At 39.0% G+C, this 20919-nt stretch overlaps 1 protein-coding gene across 4 annotated transcripts in view; it reads right to left on the bottom strand.

The window, feature by feature from the left end:
- Positions 1-11761: 11761 nt before the first annotated feature.
- Positions 11762-20919, bottom strand: part of carmil3 (capping protein regulator and myosin 1 linker 3) — a 63990-nt gene continuing 54832 nt past the window's right edge. For 2 of the 4 annotated variants that reach the window (XM_053503675.1, XM_053503700.1), the window contains 9 exons: positions 20679-20866; positions 17875-17954; positions 17612-17770; positions 16166-16352; positions 15749-15977; positions 15425-15528; positions 15164-15260; positions 13343-13480; positions 11762-13177 (listed from right to left, as the gene is read on the bottom strand). In XM_053503675.1, coding sequence (XP_053359650.1) covers positions 13137-13177; positions 13343-13480; positions 15164-15260; positions 15425-15528; positions 15749-15977; positions 16166-16352; positions 17612-17770; positions 17875-17954; positions 20679-20866 — 1223 coding nt within the window. In that variant the 3' untranslated portion in view covers positions 11762-13136. Of the gene's footprint in view, positions 13178-13342; positions 13481-15163; positions 15261-15424; positions 15529-15748; positions 15978-16165; positions 16353-17611; positions 17771-17874; positions 17955-20678; positions 20867-20919 lie in introns of those variants that run through there. The other 2 variants (XM_053503684.1, XM_053503690.1) reach the window with 2 other exon arrangements.

Raw genomic sequence — 20919 nt, 5'->3', positions numbered from 1 at the left:
TCTGCAGTAAGTCTGCATGTAAGTTATAGAAAAAGAATCAGTTTCGGGCTGATTTGCGTTGGATCGCATCATTTCTAACATTATTTGTCTTCCAACAATGATACACTGTCGTCATTGTTTCAGACAAAATCTTTCGACAGATTAAAAAATGACTAACCGATTAGGGTTTGTGAATGTGTGTGTTTATGTGTGTGTGTGAAAAAGAGACACGGAGAACAGCTGGTGTGTTACCGGAATGAAATGTGATCCTAAAAGCAGGGTCTATGGTTTTTAATCTTTTTGATATTGTTACTAAGCAACTCCTAGGCCACAGCATGATAAGAGAGAAAAAAACAAACCAACATACACCTATCATTAGGTGCCTTGTGCATCATGATGAAGGCCCCGGTGACATTTGCAGAGTGTATCTGTTGCTAATACAGTAATATACACGACACTCAGAGAAGGGTTGTTTCTCAGCAAGTAAGCTTAGGTAACTACGTAAGATCCAGTCTGTAAATAGAGTAATTAAATGCGTGCTCTGTTTGGCAACAGTTGTGACATAAATACAAGGTCTATGCAGCTGATGGCTGTGACTAGTTGAGGTTTCTAATGGAAGCCTGATTGAATCATGAAGCAGCCGGGAGTCTGTGGCGGTAGCTGTGTTACAGAAACGTGTATGCAGAAAACATCTACTATAGAAATTTACAGTACAAAACCATAAAGATACAGATCAAAAACATAAAAGTATACAGTAGGATGGGTGTTTGTGGCAGACTGACTGGTTTTCTGTATTTCTGAAACTGATAGCCTCCTGGGTTTTTCAACACACATGACCTACACTGCAAAAATAATATCTAAGCAAGTAATTATGTTTGAATCTAGCCAAACCTACAGTATATATAATTTCTTAAAATAAGTTAACGAAAAAACAAATATAAGATTAAATCAAAAGCTTTTAAGATTATGAGCTGTAATTTCTTGTTGATAATTTTGCTGCTTTTAATGAATAAATTCCTAGCAAAAATGTGAAATTATTAAATATAATTTTAAACTCAATAATCTCATATGCGCTTTGTTGTAATCTTGGTATAAGAAAGCGTGGATATATTTCAGTGCCATTAAAAAATTATTGCTCCTTTTATGTTTTTAATTTTTTTATTTATTGCATATTTGTCAGATCATCAAACTAATTTTAATCTTACTACAATCGAGCATTTGCGATAACTGGCAATGCGTCTTCTACATCGCTGTGGAGGAATATTGGGCCACTATTCTATGTAGAATTACTTAATTTCTCATCTGTATTCTAATTTCTTTAGATTGTGTAGCTTTTTAAAACTTTAAGCGTGCTTCACAGTGTCAGATTCTATTTAAGTGATTTCTTGATTCAGCAAGTCTGGCAGTTATCAGCTCATCTCTAGCTCATCTTTTTTGTTCTAATTAATAAAATCATCATTTAAAAGCTTCATTTATCCATACCTGTGTTGTGTAATATAATTTTTTTTGGTAATCTGAATCATTTCAGTGTGACAAATATGCAAAAAATCTATTTAATTATAATAATTTCAGTATATTTGAATCTATATTTATTTGTTTCCCGTTTACTATCTGTGTTTACCGTGTTAATTTACATCAGAAGAATTTAAGTAAACATCAGTTTACAGCTTTTGTCCTTAGCTCTTACATCGCTGAATAAGTAAAGGTAATTTGTTAACCATCATTGGTGAATAGTGCTAGAGTATAAGTGGAATAATAAGTGGATTAAAACATCATGCCGTCTCAAACCACTCTGCTGTTGATCATTGCTCACAAGAATTATAAACCTTTCACCTGGCCTGAACGGATTTTTGCAATGATTCTGTGTGTAATGACCAAATTCACACAGACAAACCAAATTCACACATACTGTTCAGTGCATCACTTAACAGTTGTCATTAAAACTGTCTTAAATTGTTGATATATTTTTTAACAATATGATTTAACTTACAGTAGCTCAGGTTAAACATTCCTGTAAACAAGGCATGCAGGAAAATTGCTCTCACAAGCAGTATATCTTGACACTTCTTTATTGTATTATCCCTAATAGTATTTATAGGCCCAATGCACTGCAAGCATGTGGTGTCATTGTATATAACAAGCTATGACAGCAATTTATTATTTATCTAAAGGTACCAGTCATGCACTTTTGCATAAATTATACATGCACTACTGTATATTTTAGTGCCAGTTATTATTAATGCACAAATGTCATACTGTCAAATCCAAAGACTGTGATTTAAATGAGCTATATATGGAGTAAACCATATGAGTGAAAGGTACAGTGGCTTAGTGTTTAGCACTGTTCAGGGTTAAGGGGTCAAAACCACCTGGTGCTTTGGTGGATTTCCAAAGTGCCCACAGAGTGTGAGAGTGTTTGTGCCATGCAACAGGATGAACTAATCCCTTTGAGTTCCTTTGGATAGATTCCAGGCCCCTGTGACCATACCAAGGATGTGGTATGTGAAAGCGAACATGGATGGACCAATGTATAAAACAACAGTCAGCCAAAACATTATGGCTACCTGCCTAAAACTGAGCAGGTCTCCCCATGTGCTACCATAACCTTGATGCACAGTGTATCACAACCAGCATTAACCTTTTCATCAATTTAAACTATACTAGCACTTATTTTATTGGATCGCCCTACACGGGCCAGCCTTCACCAGCTTTCCTTTTTCTCATGTAATGGCTAGACAACTGGATCAGAGCAACTCCAAAACTGCAGTTCTTGCGGGATGTTCCCAGTCTGCAGTGGTCAGGACATACAAAAAGTGATCCAAGGAGGGAAAAAAACAGTAAACTGGCAACTAGTTAATGGGTGGACAAGGCTCACTGATGCATGTGAAATGTAAAGGCCCATGTACTGTAGTGTGATCCAATAGAAGAGCTACAAATTGATGTGGCTTAAATTGATGAAAATATTAAGGCTGGTTCTAATAGAGCGGTGTCAAAACACACAGGTCATTACTGTTTTGGTGTTAATGGTGGGGGACCTCCTTGATATTAGGTGGCTGGTCATAACGTTATGGATTAGATATTACAACGACTTTCATTGTAAAATACTGATATCCCAGGACTATCTACAAAAACAGAAAAAGTGGACGTTAAACTGAGTTTAAGTAAAAAACCTGCTGTTTAGGTGTCTTGGTAACAGTTAAGCTTTTAACATGGGATCCAATGGTACCTTCTCCAACATCGTTGTTGATGGTAATATAGTAGACTGGTTTGCTGTTATACAGTTTGATAAGGCAGATAAGGCTCTCAGCCAGAGCTTTGACCTCAGAATAATGCTTTTACGCTCTACATGCAACTGAGCAACGTAACAGCAAATAAATCAGATAAGAAACATCTGTTCAATAGATTTCACTGAAAAAAGCAAGCAAGTCCTGAAGCACTGTGGTCATCATCACTAATCATAACTGGATTGAACAATGCTGGAGAATGAATTTACGCCCATAATTGACCCAAATCGCATGGACCTTAACATCCTTTTTGTTCAATCAGTGGTCATCTTGTCTTGCCCTGGGGGTTTGTTCAAACTTCAGCTGTAACTGAACTATGGACCATCAACAAAATGAACGTACTGTAGCTGCCATGACACCCAACTATGATTATTAAGGGTCAGTTACAACTTTAGCTCAAATGATTACAAACAAAAAGGCAATGCTGACTCCAGCCCTGCTATTATAAAAGCCTACATGCAGTGTATTGGATGTTATTTGGCTATTGTTGTGTTGGTCTTTCGGCTGCTCCCGGCAAGGGGTTGCCACAGCGGAATACCCAGTCCGCACTACAACTTTGCACAGGTTTTACGCCGGATGCCCTTCCTGACGCAACCCTCCCATTTTTTCCGGGCTTGGGACCGGCACTGCATCCAGTGGCTGGGGTTTGGGCACTGACTGGGAACCGAACCCGGGCCTTCCGCATGGCAGGCGAAACACCTACCACCAGCGCCCTATGTTATTTGGCTAATATATACTGTATATTCTGTTCTGCATTCTTTAACAATAGCAGTGGTAACGTTTTAGAACAGTAAAAAACTGTGATTAAGCACAAAAATGCAGCTATAAAAATAATATATCTTTGAGAATTCAATAAGATTGTGGTATAAATCTAATAACATACCATTCTATGCAATTGTACGTGTAGGTCTTTATTCATTCTGATCATTATGAGCCAGCAAAGCAATGCATGCATTATCCTGGCTCTGAATCATCGCTGCAATCTGTTCAGCAATCTGCTGTTTTATAATAAAAAAGGAATGACAACTTATTTAGTGGCTAAGTAGATAATTCCGTTACAGATCAGGTTTCCATTTTCTAATAATTCTTAATTATTTATATTACCTGGAAGAAATACAGTATTTTGCATTCTGTTATTACACCAAAAAACAAGATAAATTATGACTCTTTAATTCTTAAGTAATGGGTCAGCATCACTCCAAATCAGGACAATTGTGTGTAGACACCAAGGTGACTTCCTGAACCAATACCTGTCACTGTCCCTGTCATTCCTCAACTAAGAAAATACTAGTGCAAAGCCACTGAAAGTCTCAAAATGTCACAGGAATACGATTTACAAACCGCTGAGAGAATTATACTGTACTGTAGCTTCAACCACATTGCACAGGCTATCTTACAAAGTCCACATAAAAACATCCCACATCCTTGGTGCCAAGTGTGCAATACTGGAACATCTGATAACTCTACATATGGCCATATCCTCTGGTGAAATATCACAGCTGTGGAATCAGATGCCCTGATTTGTTTTGAATCTCTACCCTATCATGCCTCTCTTTCACACATAACAGAATCCTCACTGCTGCACTCAGGACTGCCAAAAAGCCCAGCCTGCATACAGTATATGACAGGATCTATAATTATTCTGTATTTCTAAAGAGACATTTTTAAGGAAAAGATGGGAAAAGCTGCGGATTGTAGATCATCATTAAATCCTTTATGAATTGCTTTGGGCATAATTAACTACTTTGACATTTGTTTAAACTTTTAATTAATTACATCTTTATGTTCCTTTTACTTTTCTGGTGAAGGAAATAAAAATTCCCTATTCCTAGTCACAGATTTTTAAGTAGGGCATGCCTACCCAATTCACCCGTGTTTGATATTGGGCATTTTCACATTAGGCACGATTGCTCCCTCCTCCCCACTCAGTCCACTATAACATGGCTGATAGAGGAAACCAACCAGGAAGCATCCTTGCAAGATGGTCATACTACCTGAACAGGCGTCATTTTTTTTAGAGGAGCAGCTACTCTAAAACCATACTTTATTTATTACAGGAAGTAGGCCAAACCACCCTGCAGAGAAACATCAATTCTGTACTTCAGTTCTGTTCTCACTCCACCAAAACCAAGGTGTTTCCTCTAAGCTAAAGGGAGACACCCATTCTATGCTGGGATATAACAGAGTCATCAGACTTTGCTGCCAGACAGTTCAATGTCAGAACGATACCACCCCCAAATGTCGAGGATGTAACTTATAACCCCCATATTATACACCTGTCCTACCTTGGTTTGTCTTGACAACCTTAAGAAAGTCAGAGACTGGCTACTAATTCCTCGATAGGTGCATAAAACATGTGTGGACTGGATTAACATTAATTTGTCCCCAAACCACTAACACTACTATGCAAGACTAAACAATAACCTGAGCCACAGGAAAGGTGTGTTGACCTTAAATCACCAGAAATTTTAAAGTACTTTTAAAGCTCTGGGTGACGGAATGCCATCTTTCCCCCATCTACCCCCGCCGATTTAACATTCCCGCCAATGCCCAAACCACAGCCACTAGATGCAGTGCCAGTCTCATGCCCGGACAGAATTAGAGAGTTGGATCAGGAAGGGCATAAAACCTGTGCCAAAGTTGTGTGCAGATCAGATGGCCCACTGTGGCAACCCCTTGACATGAATATTCGAAAGACCACCAGCAACAACTTACTAGTTCCCCGATGCCTTTAATTTGAAAAGGCAAATTTGTCCTGGCCCTCTGTGGATCCAGCTCAACTAAATGGTGAAGAGATGACAGCCCTGTCTGTGTCTATTCTCAAAAATCTAGAACAAATGGTCTCAAGTATGATGATGCTAAGCCAATCATCAACCTTTGGCCAAAAGTACTCGAAATGGTAATTGAAGAATCTTTATAATTCCCAACTTGAGCATGCAGGTTCCTTAGTAGCACTACAGTGTCAGTAGGAGGTAAACTCTCAACCACTTGCTCAAACGTGGAAAAAAAAACACCAACCTACAGAAAATCTAATGAATGAAAGGTTTTTGGTGGACTATGGACTAGAATGTGGTGATCTTGCCTAGGCTTAATAGGCTTAATAAGTTACAAGGGTTGTGGCATCTAATCTAAAACCAGTGCCACAAAAAGATCTTATGAAGCCAACCCACTTGTCCAATGGGATACACTCCAAGCTCCAAATTTAAGAATATGTTGCTTGGGACTGGTCCATCCACCAGCTTTAGAAAATGTAAAGTAGGAAAGAGACCATCTAGGCAATTAAGATGTTTGGTACTGGACTATACCTACAGTGCCTCACACCTTTCAGTCTTACACACTAACATTGTCCCGCCCCCTAGGGATCCCACAACCCCAAATCCAGTTCCTATTTCCAGGATCTATGCAGGATTAATCATCCCATACCTGCTGCCTAACTGCCACTGCATTTGTGCCCCACTCTTCATCTTGCAGGTGATGAGCCAGCAAGATGCTTTGAAGATGAAGACATTTTTCTATGATGGTTAATGAGGTGAAAATGGATTGGTTAGGCTGTTAGTGCCCTACAGATCTGCTTTGGGTGCAGGTACTGTATGACAAATATCTTAATAGCACAGTAAAGGAGTAATTGCACCAAAATGAATTCACATGTCTATCTGATAAAAAAAAAAATCATCACACCACTATAACCACACACACACACACATATTTCTACATATGTCTAAAATATTATTTACTGTTATTTTGTGTAACCTGGAAAAGCCCATTGTGAGCACTGTTGGGAGGCTGAGAAGGTGAGAAAGGAAGTGTGAATTATCTATAAATACTTAATGAGTAACATTACCAAGGATTAGCCTGAGAAATATCACAAAAGTAAAAAAAAAAAAAAAAATGCCAGTGAGAACGCTTCCTTTACTGACTAAACAGATTTACAGGACTCGAATGGAATACTAATCCAAAAAATTCTTCAGAACGATATTATAACATGTATTTTATAGTGTTTTGGTATTTAAGACAGGGAGTGCGCCAAGAAGACAACTGCACATGCTGTCTTTTCTTTAACCAGGCAGATTTCATAGTTGTTCAGTAGCCCTATGTAAACAGCAGCAGAAGTTCTATGCCTCATTGGGCTTGCACAGTGTGCATCACGGCATGCCATTAAATGAGACGTTATTAATGAAATGATTTATGAATGATTTAAACAGGCTCTTTAGGGTGTGTTACTGGGAAACACCTTTTATCTAGGTTGATGTGTTCCATAGCAGGAAAGGGACGGCTACACTATTTGGAATAAGTATTTGGCCAAACCTTCAATGACATTGTATCTGAATAGATATACTGTACCTCAGTATGGAGTTGGTCAGCTTCCACTCTTCTGTTGTCTACAAGATTTTGCAGTTTTTCTGTGGGAATTGATGCCCATCCATTCTGTAGAGCATTTATGAGGTCAGTCACTGATGTTGGACGAGAAGGCCTGGCTCACGATCTCCGTTCCAGTTCATCCCAAAGGTGTTTGATGGGGTTGAGATCAGGGCTCTGTGTTAGGGCCAGTCAAGTTCTTCCTCTCTGTACTCATCAAACCATGTCTTTATAGTCCTTGCTTTGTGCACAGGGGACAAAGGGACTTCCCCAAACTGTTGTCACAAAGCTGGAAGTATTGGATTATCCAAGATGTCTGGTTATGTTGAGGCATTAAAAGTGTCCTTCACTGGTGAGAACGTGTCTGATTGATGGAACACGTGAATTCAGTGATTAAAAGGTTTGGCCAAAAACTTTTGTCCATATAGTGTAGGTTCCTCACTTCTACACTAATCCACAGTGATGCACTGTAAATGATTATTTATTGCATTTGAGTAGATTTTTTATATTTAACAGCATGTATTCTTTGTTCTTTCATTATGACCTGAAAACAAAAATCATATTACTATTGTTATTTAGGTCAATACATCTTGAGTCTTGAGTGCCAGTTAGTCCTCTTTGGCACATTACTAACCCTGCATGTCTGGGAGCACATCAGTACCAAAGACAGGCTTTCACCCCACCTACCCCTTACTCACGGATTGTACCTGCCTGACCTTGTCCTGTTGGCCTATAGTGCCCTCTTTTGACTAGATAAGGAACTACATCCTGAGCACCAAAAATACTAAATATCAGAATATACAGTAAATCATGACAGATATACAAATGTCCATTCATCTGTATGTCTGGAAATCTATCTGTCTGTCTGTCCATCTGACTCCCATGCTATTTTTTCCATGTTATACCATGTTATCTGTTATCCCATCTTATATCTTATATACCCAAGTCTTTCAGTCTGTCATTTTCTTTCTTTCTTTCTTTCTTTCTTTCTTTCTTCCTTCCTTCCTTCCTTCCTTCCTTTCTTTCTTTCTTTCTTTCTTTCTTTCTTTCTTTCTTTCTTTCTTTCTATCTTTCTTTCTTTCTTTCTTTCTTTCTTTCATCTACAAGCACTCTAATAGATAATTGATCTACCTATTTATCTACAGTAGTAGTGAAAAAGTATTTGCCCCCTAATGATTTTTTTTGGCATATTGATCATGCTGGACCTGTCCAAATCTGTCTGGTCCTATGTGAAAAAGTAATTGGTCTCTTGTTAAATCATGAATGACCTTTTGTTTCAAGAAATCACTTGAAGAGAATCTGTCTGATGAAGTGAAGCACACTAAAAGATCTTAAAAGGCTAAACGATCTAAAGATGAGATCAAAACACATGAGAGTAAGTAATTAGCATAGATCAATCTGGAAAGGGTTACAAAGCTACTTCTAAAGCTTTGGGACTCCAGCTGACCACAGCGAGAGTTATTATCCACAACTTGGAACAGTGGTGAACCTTCCCAGGAGTGAACATCCTGCCAAAATTATGCCAAGAGCACAACGACGACTCATCCAGGAGCTCATAAAAGAGCCCAGAACACCATCTAAAGAACTGCAGACCTCACTTGCCTCAGTTAAGGTCAGTGTTCATGATGCAACAATAAGAAACAGACTGGAGCAAAACAAAAAAGAACACAAAGGCTTATTTTACTTTTGCCAAAAAAATAAAAAATAAAATAAATAAATATTATTCCCAAGACTTTTGGGCAAACATTCTTTGTGGTTTGATGAGACAATGGTTGAGCCTTTTTGCAAGGTTTGTGTCCCATTACATCTGGTGTAAATCTAACACAGCATTTCATTAAAAAGAAGTGTAGATGCAGTGTGATGGTCTGGTGTGATGGACCTGGACAATCATGAATTCTGTGCTCTACCAGAGAGAGCAAGCTCAAGAGCACCTGGGTTATGTAGCAGGACAATGGTTAAAATAATTCTGCATAGAAGAGTGGGGCTAAATTCCTTCACAGCGATGTGAAAGACTCATTGCCAGTTATCACAAACACTTGATTGCAGCTGGTGCGGACTAGTGTAGCACAACCAGTTATAACTGTAGGTTTCGGGGGCAATTACTTTTTCACAGAGGACCAGGAAGGTTTCGATAGCCTTTTTTCATAAATAAGAATAATTTTAAAAATGCATCATCAAAATTTGTTTGATGATTTGATTTATTTAAGTGTGACATATATGCAAAAAACAAAAAGAAAAGTGATGTGTTGAAATTTTTTTCATGGGTTTGCAATCTATCTATCTATCTATCTATCTATCTATCTATCTATCTATCTATCTAAAAAAAAGTTGCACACTCTATGACAGTGGTGTCCAATCTTCTCCAGAAAGGGCAGGTGTGTGTGCTGGCTTTCATTCCAACCAAGCAGAAGTGACACCTGATAGTCTATTGAAAGCCAAGAATGACTAATTAAACAGGTGGAATCAGACGTGGCTTCTGCTTTGTTTTAAATGAAAACCTGCGCACACGCCGGTCCATTCTGGACAAGACAGGACACCCCTGCTCCAACATTTCAGTCAATCAGCTTTAGCTTTGATTACAGCACACAATGTGGTGTCCAGTTCATGTGTCAAAATTAGTTCCTCATGCTCCCAGGACCACTCTTTCACCATCTGAGTGCTAGAATATGTCTGTTCTATCAGGGAAGAAGATTTCCATAGACCTCATAATCCAGTCATTCATTGAGCACCATGTATGATGGGTGCATCGCCTAATGCGCTTCCCTTCTTACACATCCATCTGGAATATGCTCAATCAGAACTCATCAAAGTCCAATCTATATGTAAGTCTTTTTTCTGATCAGTCTCCATCTCAGTGGCCTCAATCACTTGTACAGTAAACAGAAGAAGTTTGGTCACTCTGACAGTGTCCTTTTGGGTATGATGCTACAAGATGGTTGTTCTTCCGGAAGGCTCTCCTCTCTCTCCACAGAGAAACACTGGAGCTCTTTCAAAGTGCCCATCAGGTTCTTCGTCACCTCCCTGACTAAGGACCTTCTCCCCAAAAAAATCGCTCACCTTGTCCAGGTGGCCCGCTCTAGGAAGAGTCCTGGTGGTTTCTAACTTCTTCCATTTGTAGATGATGGAGGCCACTGTGCTCATCTGGATCTTCAATGCTGAAATCTGAAATTTTTCTGTCCACTTCCCCAGATCTGTGCCTCAATACAATCCTGTCTAAGAGATATACAAACAATTCCTTATGGCTTGGCTTGTGCTCTGACATGCACTGTTAACTGTGGGACCTTATATAGATGTGTGTGCCTTTCCAAATCATGTCCAACCAACTGAATTTACAACCAATCTATTACTCAAAAACTTCATAAGTAAACTTAGAAACTTCTCAAGGATGATCAGTGGAAACAGGATAGACCTAAGCTCAATTTTGAGTGTCATGGCAAAGGCTGTATATACTTATGTCATATGATTTTTTTTAAACGAACTCCTTTTATTTTGTCATTATGGGATATTGTTTGTAGAAATTTGAGGAAAATAATAAATTTAATTTAATGTAATCCATTTTGAAATAATGCTGTAACATCACAAAATGTGGAAAATGTGAAGTGCTGTGAATCTTTTCCCGTATGCACTGTAAGTAATCTCCATCACTCAATACAGGCCTTTATGTATTTGCACTTTCACTTTATCCTTTATTCAGGGTCGCGGGGACCTGGAGCCTATCCCAGGAACCTTAAGGCACGAGACACCCTAGACAGGGTGCCAATCCATTGCAAGGCACACACACAAAAACACACTCATTTACACACTACGAGCAATTTGGGAATGCCAATCTACCTAACCTGCATATCTTTGGACTGTGGGAGGAAACCAGAGTACCCAGAGGAAACCCACCAAACACAGGGAGAACATGCAAACTCCATGCACACAGAGCCGGGAATCGAGTCTGGCTGGGAATCGAACCCGGACCCTGGATGTGCAAGGTGACAGTGCTAACCACTACACCACCGTGCCGCCTATTTGCACTTTAAACACAGAAAATATTCCTGTTTCTGAGTTCAGTAATTCCTTTGAAGTGTTTCACAGAGTTCCCAAAGTGTTTCAAAGGTATCCTTGAATTACTGCTTTAAAAAAAATCATCAGACCTGTTTCTCAGAAGCATTGATATTCTCCTTTTTATTGACTTTGTCACATTCACAACACCAGTAAAAAATAGAGCTTATTTAAATACAGCAAAATTCTGCTCTGTACGGAACAGCAGAAAAAATACATGTCAATGACGTTAATATTCTCTCTTTCTCCCGCTTCAATACAAAAAAAAAAAAACCAGCAAGCCTAAAGATGCCATGAAAAGCTTTCCGAATCAATGTTCAGTGCGATAGAGATGTTATACAGAGACATCCTGTAGGGTTTAACAAACATAAAATATAGAGATCTATGAAACGTAATCACACACATAAAAAAATGATAAATTGTGACAGAGACACTGAAAAGTGAAACCTTAACCGCATTGCATCTTTTACATCACTTGAAGACAACACGGCACTCTGAAAAGTAAAACCTTCACTGCGTTACATCTTAATCTTTGATAAAAAAAAAAAATTATAAAAAAATGAGAATATTGCTGTTTTGCTGCTCTGCATTTCACTTACATCACGTGCTGCAATTGTGCCACACAGAAAAGCAAACATCGTCCAATCACAGCCCTTTAATTATGTTTTATTGCCTCATGATCATTTTTTTCCAGCGTTAATATTAAAACCAGTAATTGCAGCATATCTTAGCGGGGCGTATACAGGAGCAAGACTGATTAAAGAGTTTTTTTTTATTTTTTTCAAATGCTGTGATTGGACACTGATTGCATTTCAGTTTTGTATGTCTGCACCACATCGATGAAAGTGAAATCACCCCAAGCCAAGTATGAATCGAAAAAAAACAAAAAAAAAAAAACACTGCTGATTATTTTCCAAGGAACCTTTTCCCCACTCAAACCCTTTTTTTTTTCTCCACCAGTGTGATTGCTTTTCCAGCTGGCACGGAATAGAAATTGGGGCGACGCTGGACGGGGGATGATATTCTGAGGTCATAGCAAGAAGCCAGGCAAGTTAATAACACCATGCACAGCTTATGAGGTGCAAAGAGGGAAATATTGCTCATGGTACCTTTTAAAAGAGGCACAGCGATACTGCTTAATGAAAGGCAAAGAGTGGAAAAACCAAAGTGACCAAAAGAAGGATGGAGAACGGATAGACATAAGAAAAGGAAAGAAACAAATCAGACAAATCAAAGGAGAGATTTTTTTTAAGAATATAAAAAACACCAATCAAGCAGTGTGTGTTTAGGGTGTGTACAGTATATAGCTGTGTATAGGTGTTTGAGTGTGTGTATGCGTGTAGAAACGTGATTGACGAAGTCTTGGGAATGCAATATCAATCCAGCAGGTGGAAGATATTTAACCCCTTGCAATCCCGTCACTCTCTTGCTTGATCCCCCGTCCATCTTTTGTAAAAAAAAGTGTTTCGATCACGAGGCGTCGCTGTCGCTTTGCTCTGGATTATCTTTACCTACAGAAAGAGAGAAAGAAAGAAAAGAAGAAAGAAAGAGAGAGACACAACCTTATGTCACCTTATTAACTCATCTGGATTATCTAAAGGTCATCTCCTGCACGTACTGTACACACAAACACATAAGAGTTTGTTAATTCAATAATATATTTGTACAGTATTTACCAGGGGAATCAAAAGATTTGTTCATTCTTGGGCGAAATCGAGGCTTTTTCATAGGCGGTTTAGGGTCTGAGGACTTCTCTACGTCTCCGGGGTTGTCCTCCTCCTCCTTCTCCTCCTCTTCCATAGATGTATTTAAGTCTAAACATGCATACAAACAAGAAAAATAATACTGATATACTATACTATAAAAAAATAATGGATCATTACTTCATTTGAGGTCGAGTCTTCCTCAATATCATATCATTAATTGTAATATCAACATGAAATACCGGACAAAACTTTATATAAATATAAATAGTGGATATTAAAAGTAGAAAGATCAATTAAAAAAATTGCAGGATGGATAAAAAAAAGCAGTTGGATCATTTTTAACTTCATTTAGATATATTAACTCATTTACTCAGTCATCTTCTATACCGCTTCATCCTGTACCGCAAGTGTCGCGAGGACCTGAAGCCTATCCCTGGAGACTTAGGGCACGAGGCAGGGTACACTCTGGACAGGGTGCCAATCTATCGCAGTGCACACACACGCTTATTCACACACTACAGGTAATTTGGGAACACCAATTAGCCTAATCTGCACATCTTTGGAAGGAAACCAGAGGACCCGGAGGAAACCCATCAAGCACAGAGAGAGGCGGGAATCGAGCCTGGCCGGGAATCAAACCCGGACCCTGGAGGTAAGCCGACAGTGCTAACCACTACACCACGGGGGAGCCTTTTAGATATATTACTTTCTAAAATATTAGTTTCTTTTTTTTTCAAAACGGGTGATTGTCTCTCTGGGTCAGCATAAAAAAAATGCTAGACAAGTAGTCTTTGTTCTTTATTTATTATTTTTAAATTAAAAACCTTTGTGTGAGGTTAAGAAATCCCACCTTCTTCCTTATGATTAATTAGAAACCTTGAGTGTGGCGGAAAAGTGGGACTTGAATTGTGCGTTTTTAATTTTTTTAAATAGCAGTTTAGAACAATATTTTTTTTAATTGTTAAAGCTCAGTGTGTGCATGGAGTTTGCATGATCTTCCCGTGCTTGGTGGGTTTCCTCCGAGAACTCCGGTTTCCTCCCACAGTCCAAAGACATGCAGATCAGGCTAATTAGTGTTCTTAAGTTGTCCGTAGCGTGGACAACTTGGACTGGCACCACATCTAGGGAGTACACCGCCAGGATACGGCGGTATAGATAATGTGCGAGTGAGTGATACAGCTCAGTTTCAGCCTGAAACATTTTCATCTTCTATACATACAGTATAATAAAACTGTAAAACTGCCGTGGATGAACATTGAAGATATTTGCAAAAAAATAATTCAGGGGACGTGAGATAAGTAATAGAGCACATCAAGATGGTTTTTGAAATTTTTGTCTGTCTGTTTGTTTGTGCACGCATCACGTAAAAACTACTGAAGGAATTTTAAAGGGGTTTTTACACGTGGATTTGGATGAGCTTGATGTAACATATGGGCTTTTATTCATCACAATCTGCCCACGGGAAGAGGAGATATGCTAAATTTAAATTTAAATGAAAAACACCCTTACTGTATATATAAAAAAAAATAAAAAATGACCTTGAAAAAATAGTATGCGCTGTGCATTTTTAATATGCGCTTATGAGTGTGTAAAAAGTCGCGGGCACATCTAGTCTATAATAAAGTGCCTATCTATATCAATAATGATGATCATTAAAACTGAAAAAAAAAAGACTTTTGTAACATTATAAATGAAACGAGAAAACATAAATACATTTTTTCATATTAAAAATCATAGATAGCTTCAACACGAACTCTGGACACAGATAGAAACCATCTGATTTAAAGTTACCTTGACTGAAGGGGAAATCTACCAGTTGGTTTCTCGGCTTGGCGAGGGGACGCGGAGCTTGAGTCTCAGCTGAAGAGCTCTCAGGCGAATGATCTAGCTATGAAATGACATTTATAACATAAATAACATAAATCGATCATTTACGAACCAGTTATAAGACATCCGAACAAGATTAATGCACAAACACAGACACAATGAGTATGTACTATAGATTATTTCTGCACTAACATGGACATAAACTCTTTAACGCATGCTATACACCTTTTCCGAGATAGGGGAAGTTGGTCCTTCTGCTTTTTGCGTCTCCTCAGTCTGAAAGTCCCCTTTATCGTCGACCGCATTTCTTTCTTCTTCACCATCCTCTGCTAAAATATCATAAAGTTAAAGAGGCACCAATGGACTAAAGGAGTAAGAACATAAATCATTGTTACACCTTAAGTCTTATACTATTATATACTTGGCTTGAATTCTTATTCTGATCATCAATGATTGTTTTTCTAACATGGACATGTCTTAAGGTGTGGGTAAAACTACCATTTGTCATTATTGTTATTGTTATTATTATTATTAATCCACCAGCAGTACCAGAGTTAACCTCCAGGTGTCTCACGTTCCCCAGTTTCGGCTTGCTGCTCTGAGGAGGCGGCTCGGGTCTCTGCTGCGACTTCGCCGTCGCTTCCTCGTCCAGTTGAGCCCAGGATGAGTTTGAACCCGGGACACGTGACTCGTCTTGAGGAGCGTTCTCTTCTTTATTGTCTCGGTTTGTGAGTGCGGGGACATTTGAAGAGACGAACACTTCGCTGTATTCGGATGACTGATGAGGAAGAGAGAAGAAGGTGGCCATCAGGTTATGAACAACAACAAAAAACTCATGTACATATAAGATTGTACAATACTATGGTAAAAGAATTGTAAACAGTACCAGCAAATAGTACTAATTAAGAAAGCTGTGCTATAATATAATGTATAAAGAAATGAAGCTTTTTATCAGCTGGAGCATACTTGTCTTCGTGGGACAGAAGGGCTCACCGCCCTCATCCCCGGCAGGGGTATGCCGTGACACATTCGACCTGAGATCTGTGGCGGTTTTTCCTCTCCCGGGCTGCTACTGACTTCCTCTCTCTGTGACTTTGCCCTCCGGTAATCCTTAGGGCGCTGAATCACAGAGTACAGGTTCTCTATACCAGTGCTGGGAAAGCCAGCAAAAAAACAAAAAACAACTGAACAAAGAACACACAAAACATTAAAATATTTATCACATGAATAAATGTATTATTATTTTTTATTTTTGCGTTTAACACAGTATCAAGAACTGTACTGATTGATGAACCGTCAACTTTGTGGGAGAAAAACAATAAATATTAAATCTGGATATTTAGAAAATCAAATAGGGTCAATCAAAGCCTGGGTATCGTGATGATATTGTATCGGGTGGTCCCTGGTGATTACTATAATAATATTAATAATAATAATGAATGAGAAACTTTAAAAAAAAAAAAAGAAACAGAACTGTCGTGATAATGCTTAATAGTGGTAGGGGTTCTTACATGGGCTGTCATAAAGCCAAGGTAACCAATAATAATAATGAAATAAAAAGAGAGGTTCCCGGAGTAAAATGAGGCACACAGCTTTGTAGGAGTGAATAGCAACATCCTGTTCTATATCTATCTGTTTTGTTTTTTTCTCTCGGAGCGTGAATGAAGAAGACAAAGGGAAACATTTTGTTCGGTTTGACAGATGCTCCTTCATCCTCACGAGCAAGAAAAAATAGTCTAAACATCTTCAGCTATTTATAGTGAAACAATTACCACTCTACAGTATCATGTTGATGGTGGATCTGCTGGATCCTGGTGTCCCAGGGTGGCACCATGCCTGTGTTACCTTCTGCCTCTCTCTCTCTCCTGGTTATGTTGTTATAGCTCGTCCTGCCAGCACCCTGCTCTCTACACTCTACACCTATTTAAACCACGGTAGGATCACCAGAATCTGCATCATCTGCACCTCTCTCTCTCGCTTCACCTGTAAAGTGTCTGTGTGTGCCGGCACTCAACTGTCCTCTTGTGCTTTCAGGGAGTTTTTCCTTGCCACTTGAACCTCTGGCTCGTTCACGAGGCGCATAAAAATAGACCTTGATTTCTGTAAAGTGGCCTCTTCTGTTCGATATCGCTTTATGAACGTTTCTCTAAATGTGCCTGAATGATTTATATACAGTAGAATAATAAAGTCCTGCCTTTATGGCTTGCCTCTAGCTTCTTTCATATCCTCTCAGCAGCTATTGATCTGATATAAGTAGCACGACTGGATGATATTTCTCAGAAATGACAGACGAGACGAGGACGCAGCGGTATGAAAAATAAGAGGAGACAACCCACATACCACATATTGTATGTACAAAACGACGAGATGCTTGTCTAGATGATTTGAGAGGGAAGGAAATAAAAAACATACTTGGTGCGACATTCATCCCCGCAGACTTCCCCTTGGGCCGCAGGCTCGGCCTCTTGATAGGACGCGGAGAGACGGTTCTTCCTGAATCCCGTAAAGATAGACAGCACGTTGCGCCTCTTCTTCGCCCTCAGAGACTGGGCGTGGTGAGAGGACACCTGACTGTAACACAGACAAAGACATCAGAGGGGTTCGGAAATTGGTTTTCGACTTCACAGAGGTTCTCAATATTATCTCGTAAGTGTTAATGCAGACGTATGAAGGACCTGTCCGGTAAGACCCTCTTGGTGTAGAAATCAGGGAGTCCATCATCCAACAGGGTCACGCCGCCGTTCTCAGTGGAGTGCTGCAAGACAGGAGGAAACCGGTCAGAATCGCAACAACGCGCGCGTCTGCTTAGTTTCAATTTTAGCCCTGTGGATGTTCTACGTGTGATCCTGCAGATAATTGTGGATGAGATGATGTTTGAAGAATCCTGCATCTTGTCAAGGCAAAGAAGGGCCTTTGTTTAGTTTATAGATTAATTTGATTAGCAAAGGAAACCAGATCTGGCAAAGGAAACAGAGGAAATGCATCCTACAGCCTTTTAAGTTGTAGATAAATCAAATATAGTCTTATGCAAAAGTTTGGGCACCCCTTGATAAATAACAGACTATCTTCTTGTAGCCTTATCCTGCATTGTGGGCATCAATAACCTTCATTTTCAGAGATCTACACAGCAGCTGCTTAGAGGAAACCCTGGTTGTTGAGGTTTGAAGAGACAAAGTATTTGTAAAGCTTTGAAATTGGCATTTACTAATGACAGCTGTTGCCATGCATCAGATCTAACGAGCTGATTAAGGTCTGAAACCTTGTAAAAAGAATCTGAGACTCTTAGGGCGCCCAAACTTTTGCACAGTGCCTTAATCATGTTTCAATTTATTTTTTATTTTTTGGCAATTTATGGCATACGAAGTAACTATGCATTAGTGTTTGCTGAAAATACTGTATTGTGAATTTCTTCCAAGAGAGACTGTGTTAACTTCTTTTCAATTAAAATGATCACCAAAATCTTATTTATCAAGGGGTGCACAAACTTTTGCATAAGAATGTAATTCAGAAAGCAGTATCAAAACTTTGAAGTTATTTGAGGTATCTTGTGTTAATAGATAGATAGATAGATAGATAGATAGATAGATAGATAGATAGATAGATAGATACTTTAATGTACATTTTAGTTATCTTGGTGACAAGTCAAGAATAAAAACTAAATGAATGCAGCAATATACTGTACACTGCCCGGCCAAAAAACTAAATATATATTTTATTGCAGGAGCATCGTTTTCTTAAGATTATTTAATGGCACATTTATTTCTGTCTGTCACCAATCACCTTCATTTCTCTCCAAGATCTTGTATTGATGAGTGGAGAGTCAGACCGCTGTGTAAGCACTTTTTCAGCACAACCCAAAGATTCTCAATGTGGTTAAGGTCTGGACTCTGTGTGTGAGATCGATATCACGTCACACTCTTTTACAGTTTGAGCCCGACATCTTAAACAGTAATATGCCATCAGGGAAGGTAAAATCCATTGATGGAAAAACCTGGTCATTCAGTATATATTTAGGTTGTTGTGCTGAGGCCAGACCTGACCGACCCCGGGCCATCCCACCGGTCCAACACGCTTGCACGGTAGCACTATGGAATCTGGAGACATCATGACCTTTTTCCAATACTCCACAGTCTGTTACTTGTGCTTTCTAGGAAAGTAGCCACACTCATAAGTTTAAGGCCACACAGCTGTTTAGTCCCAATCCCATGAGTTCTTACTTTCAGTATTAAACAAGTCGTTATTTCTCCTATTGTTTTTGTTTGGTTTTTCCATTAAAAACATTTAAGATATCTCCCATCATGCTCATTCAGGATGTTTTTCAGACCGCATTTCTTCCTCGAAGATGATGGTCCACCACTATCCTTCCTGGTTTTAGTAGTTTCAGCAATCTCCTTAGTTGTTTTCTTTGCTTGATGCGGAACAATAATTTGACCCTTCTGAAACAGAGTAACATCTTCGGGTGAACATCTTTGGGCTGGGCAGTGTATCTGATTGGCAAAGCTAATAGTCTTAAATAGAGTTTCAGCAGCTCACAAAACTCTGAAAACTTCCACTAAACTATAGTGATTGAAAAAATATTTGGCAAAATCAGTCAATCAGAGGTGTGATAGATTTGTCTAACTGTTTCATTTCCAGTCTGAGACGGCTAATCAGAGTGAACATTGTTCCAGTTTTCCAGGAATTATCTTAGGTTATAAAAGATGCCTTGGGAAGGTTCTTAGTACTTCTAAAGGAGATTTTCACTGTATGATCTGGCAACCCTAGAGAAAGGGAAAGTTTGAGCGAGCGAAAATAAATACAGATTTGCATGCAAGATACAGTCCCTGTGAGTCCCCCCTCATTTCTTTACATTGTGCCTCCCAAGAGACAGACTTCCTTATATTTTTTTATGTAGTCTTAAGGGAAAGTTCTCCAGGCTTCCTGAAGGCCTTTTTTGCTTCTTATTTTCAGTCCAGGAAGGTTTCTTTTTGTTTGCTAAGCCACACATAGACCTATAAACAATTAAATCCTAAGAAAACATCTAATTTAAGGCAGTGAGAGACAGGTGCAGACGATGACAGATGATCAGGCCGGTGATTAGTACTGTATACCGCTGATGCTGGATGCTGAGTGGGTGGAGCAGACGAGAGGGGAAATGAGGTCGCTGATGAGACTGTTACATAAACAACCAGTTTTTAAAGTGTATCTTTGGGCACTTTGCAGTAAAACATGTGTTCCCATCTTCAATAATTTAATCATTTAATGAATTTGCTATATACTGCCATACAGTAGCTGTATAACTGTATTTCTCATTAATTTGCGGATTACACAGAAACCACTACAGATCACAATGTCAATTAATTTGACTTTATCCTCTTTTTTAGCACTAGATTAAGCAAATCTTGTGATTTTGTATTTTCCAGTATGAGCTCATAACTTAATTTGTTATTATATAACAAAAAAAAATCAGACTGAAAAAAAAAGATATACTATTCTTCACCGTATCTGGAGGGGTGTGTCCAGGTCTATGCCTCCTCGGTGGGCGCGGTCTGATGTGGGTTATGTGGCGCAGAGGTGCACCTTGGGTAGGCAAGCTGAACAGATTGTCCCAGGAGGCCATGCGAGAGAGCGTAGCAGACGAACGAGGTCCCGAGAGTGAAGGGGACAAGGTGGGTTCATCGGCTTGACCTGGATAAAAGAAAAAAAACAAAGATGAGAGTAATGAGCCCTTCAATACCTTT

This window comes from Clarias gariepinus, chromosome 1 (genome assembly GCF_024256425.1).
Source record: "Clarias gariepinus isolate MV-2021 ecotype Netherlands chromosome 1, CGAR_prim_01v2, whole genome shotgun sequence".
In the NCBI taxonomy this organism is placed as follows: Eukaryota; Metazoa; Chordata; class Actinopteri; order Siluriformes; family Clariidae; genus Clarias; species Clarias gariepinus.
Note: the sequence above shows the minus strand (reverse complement) of the source record. Positions and strands in the feature narration are given on the sequence as shown.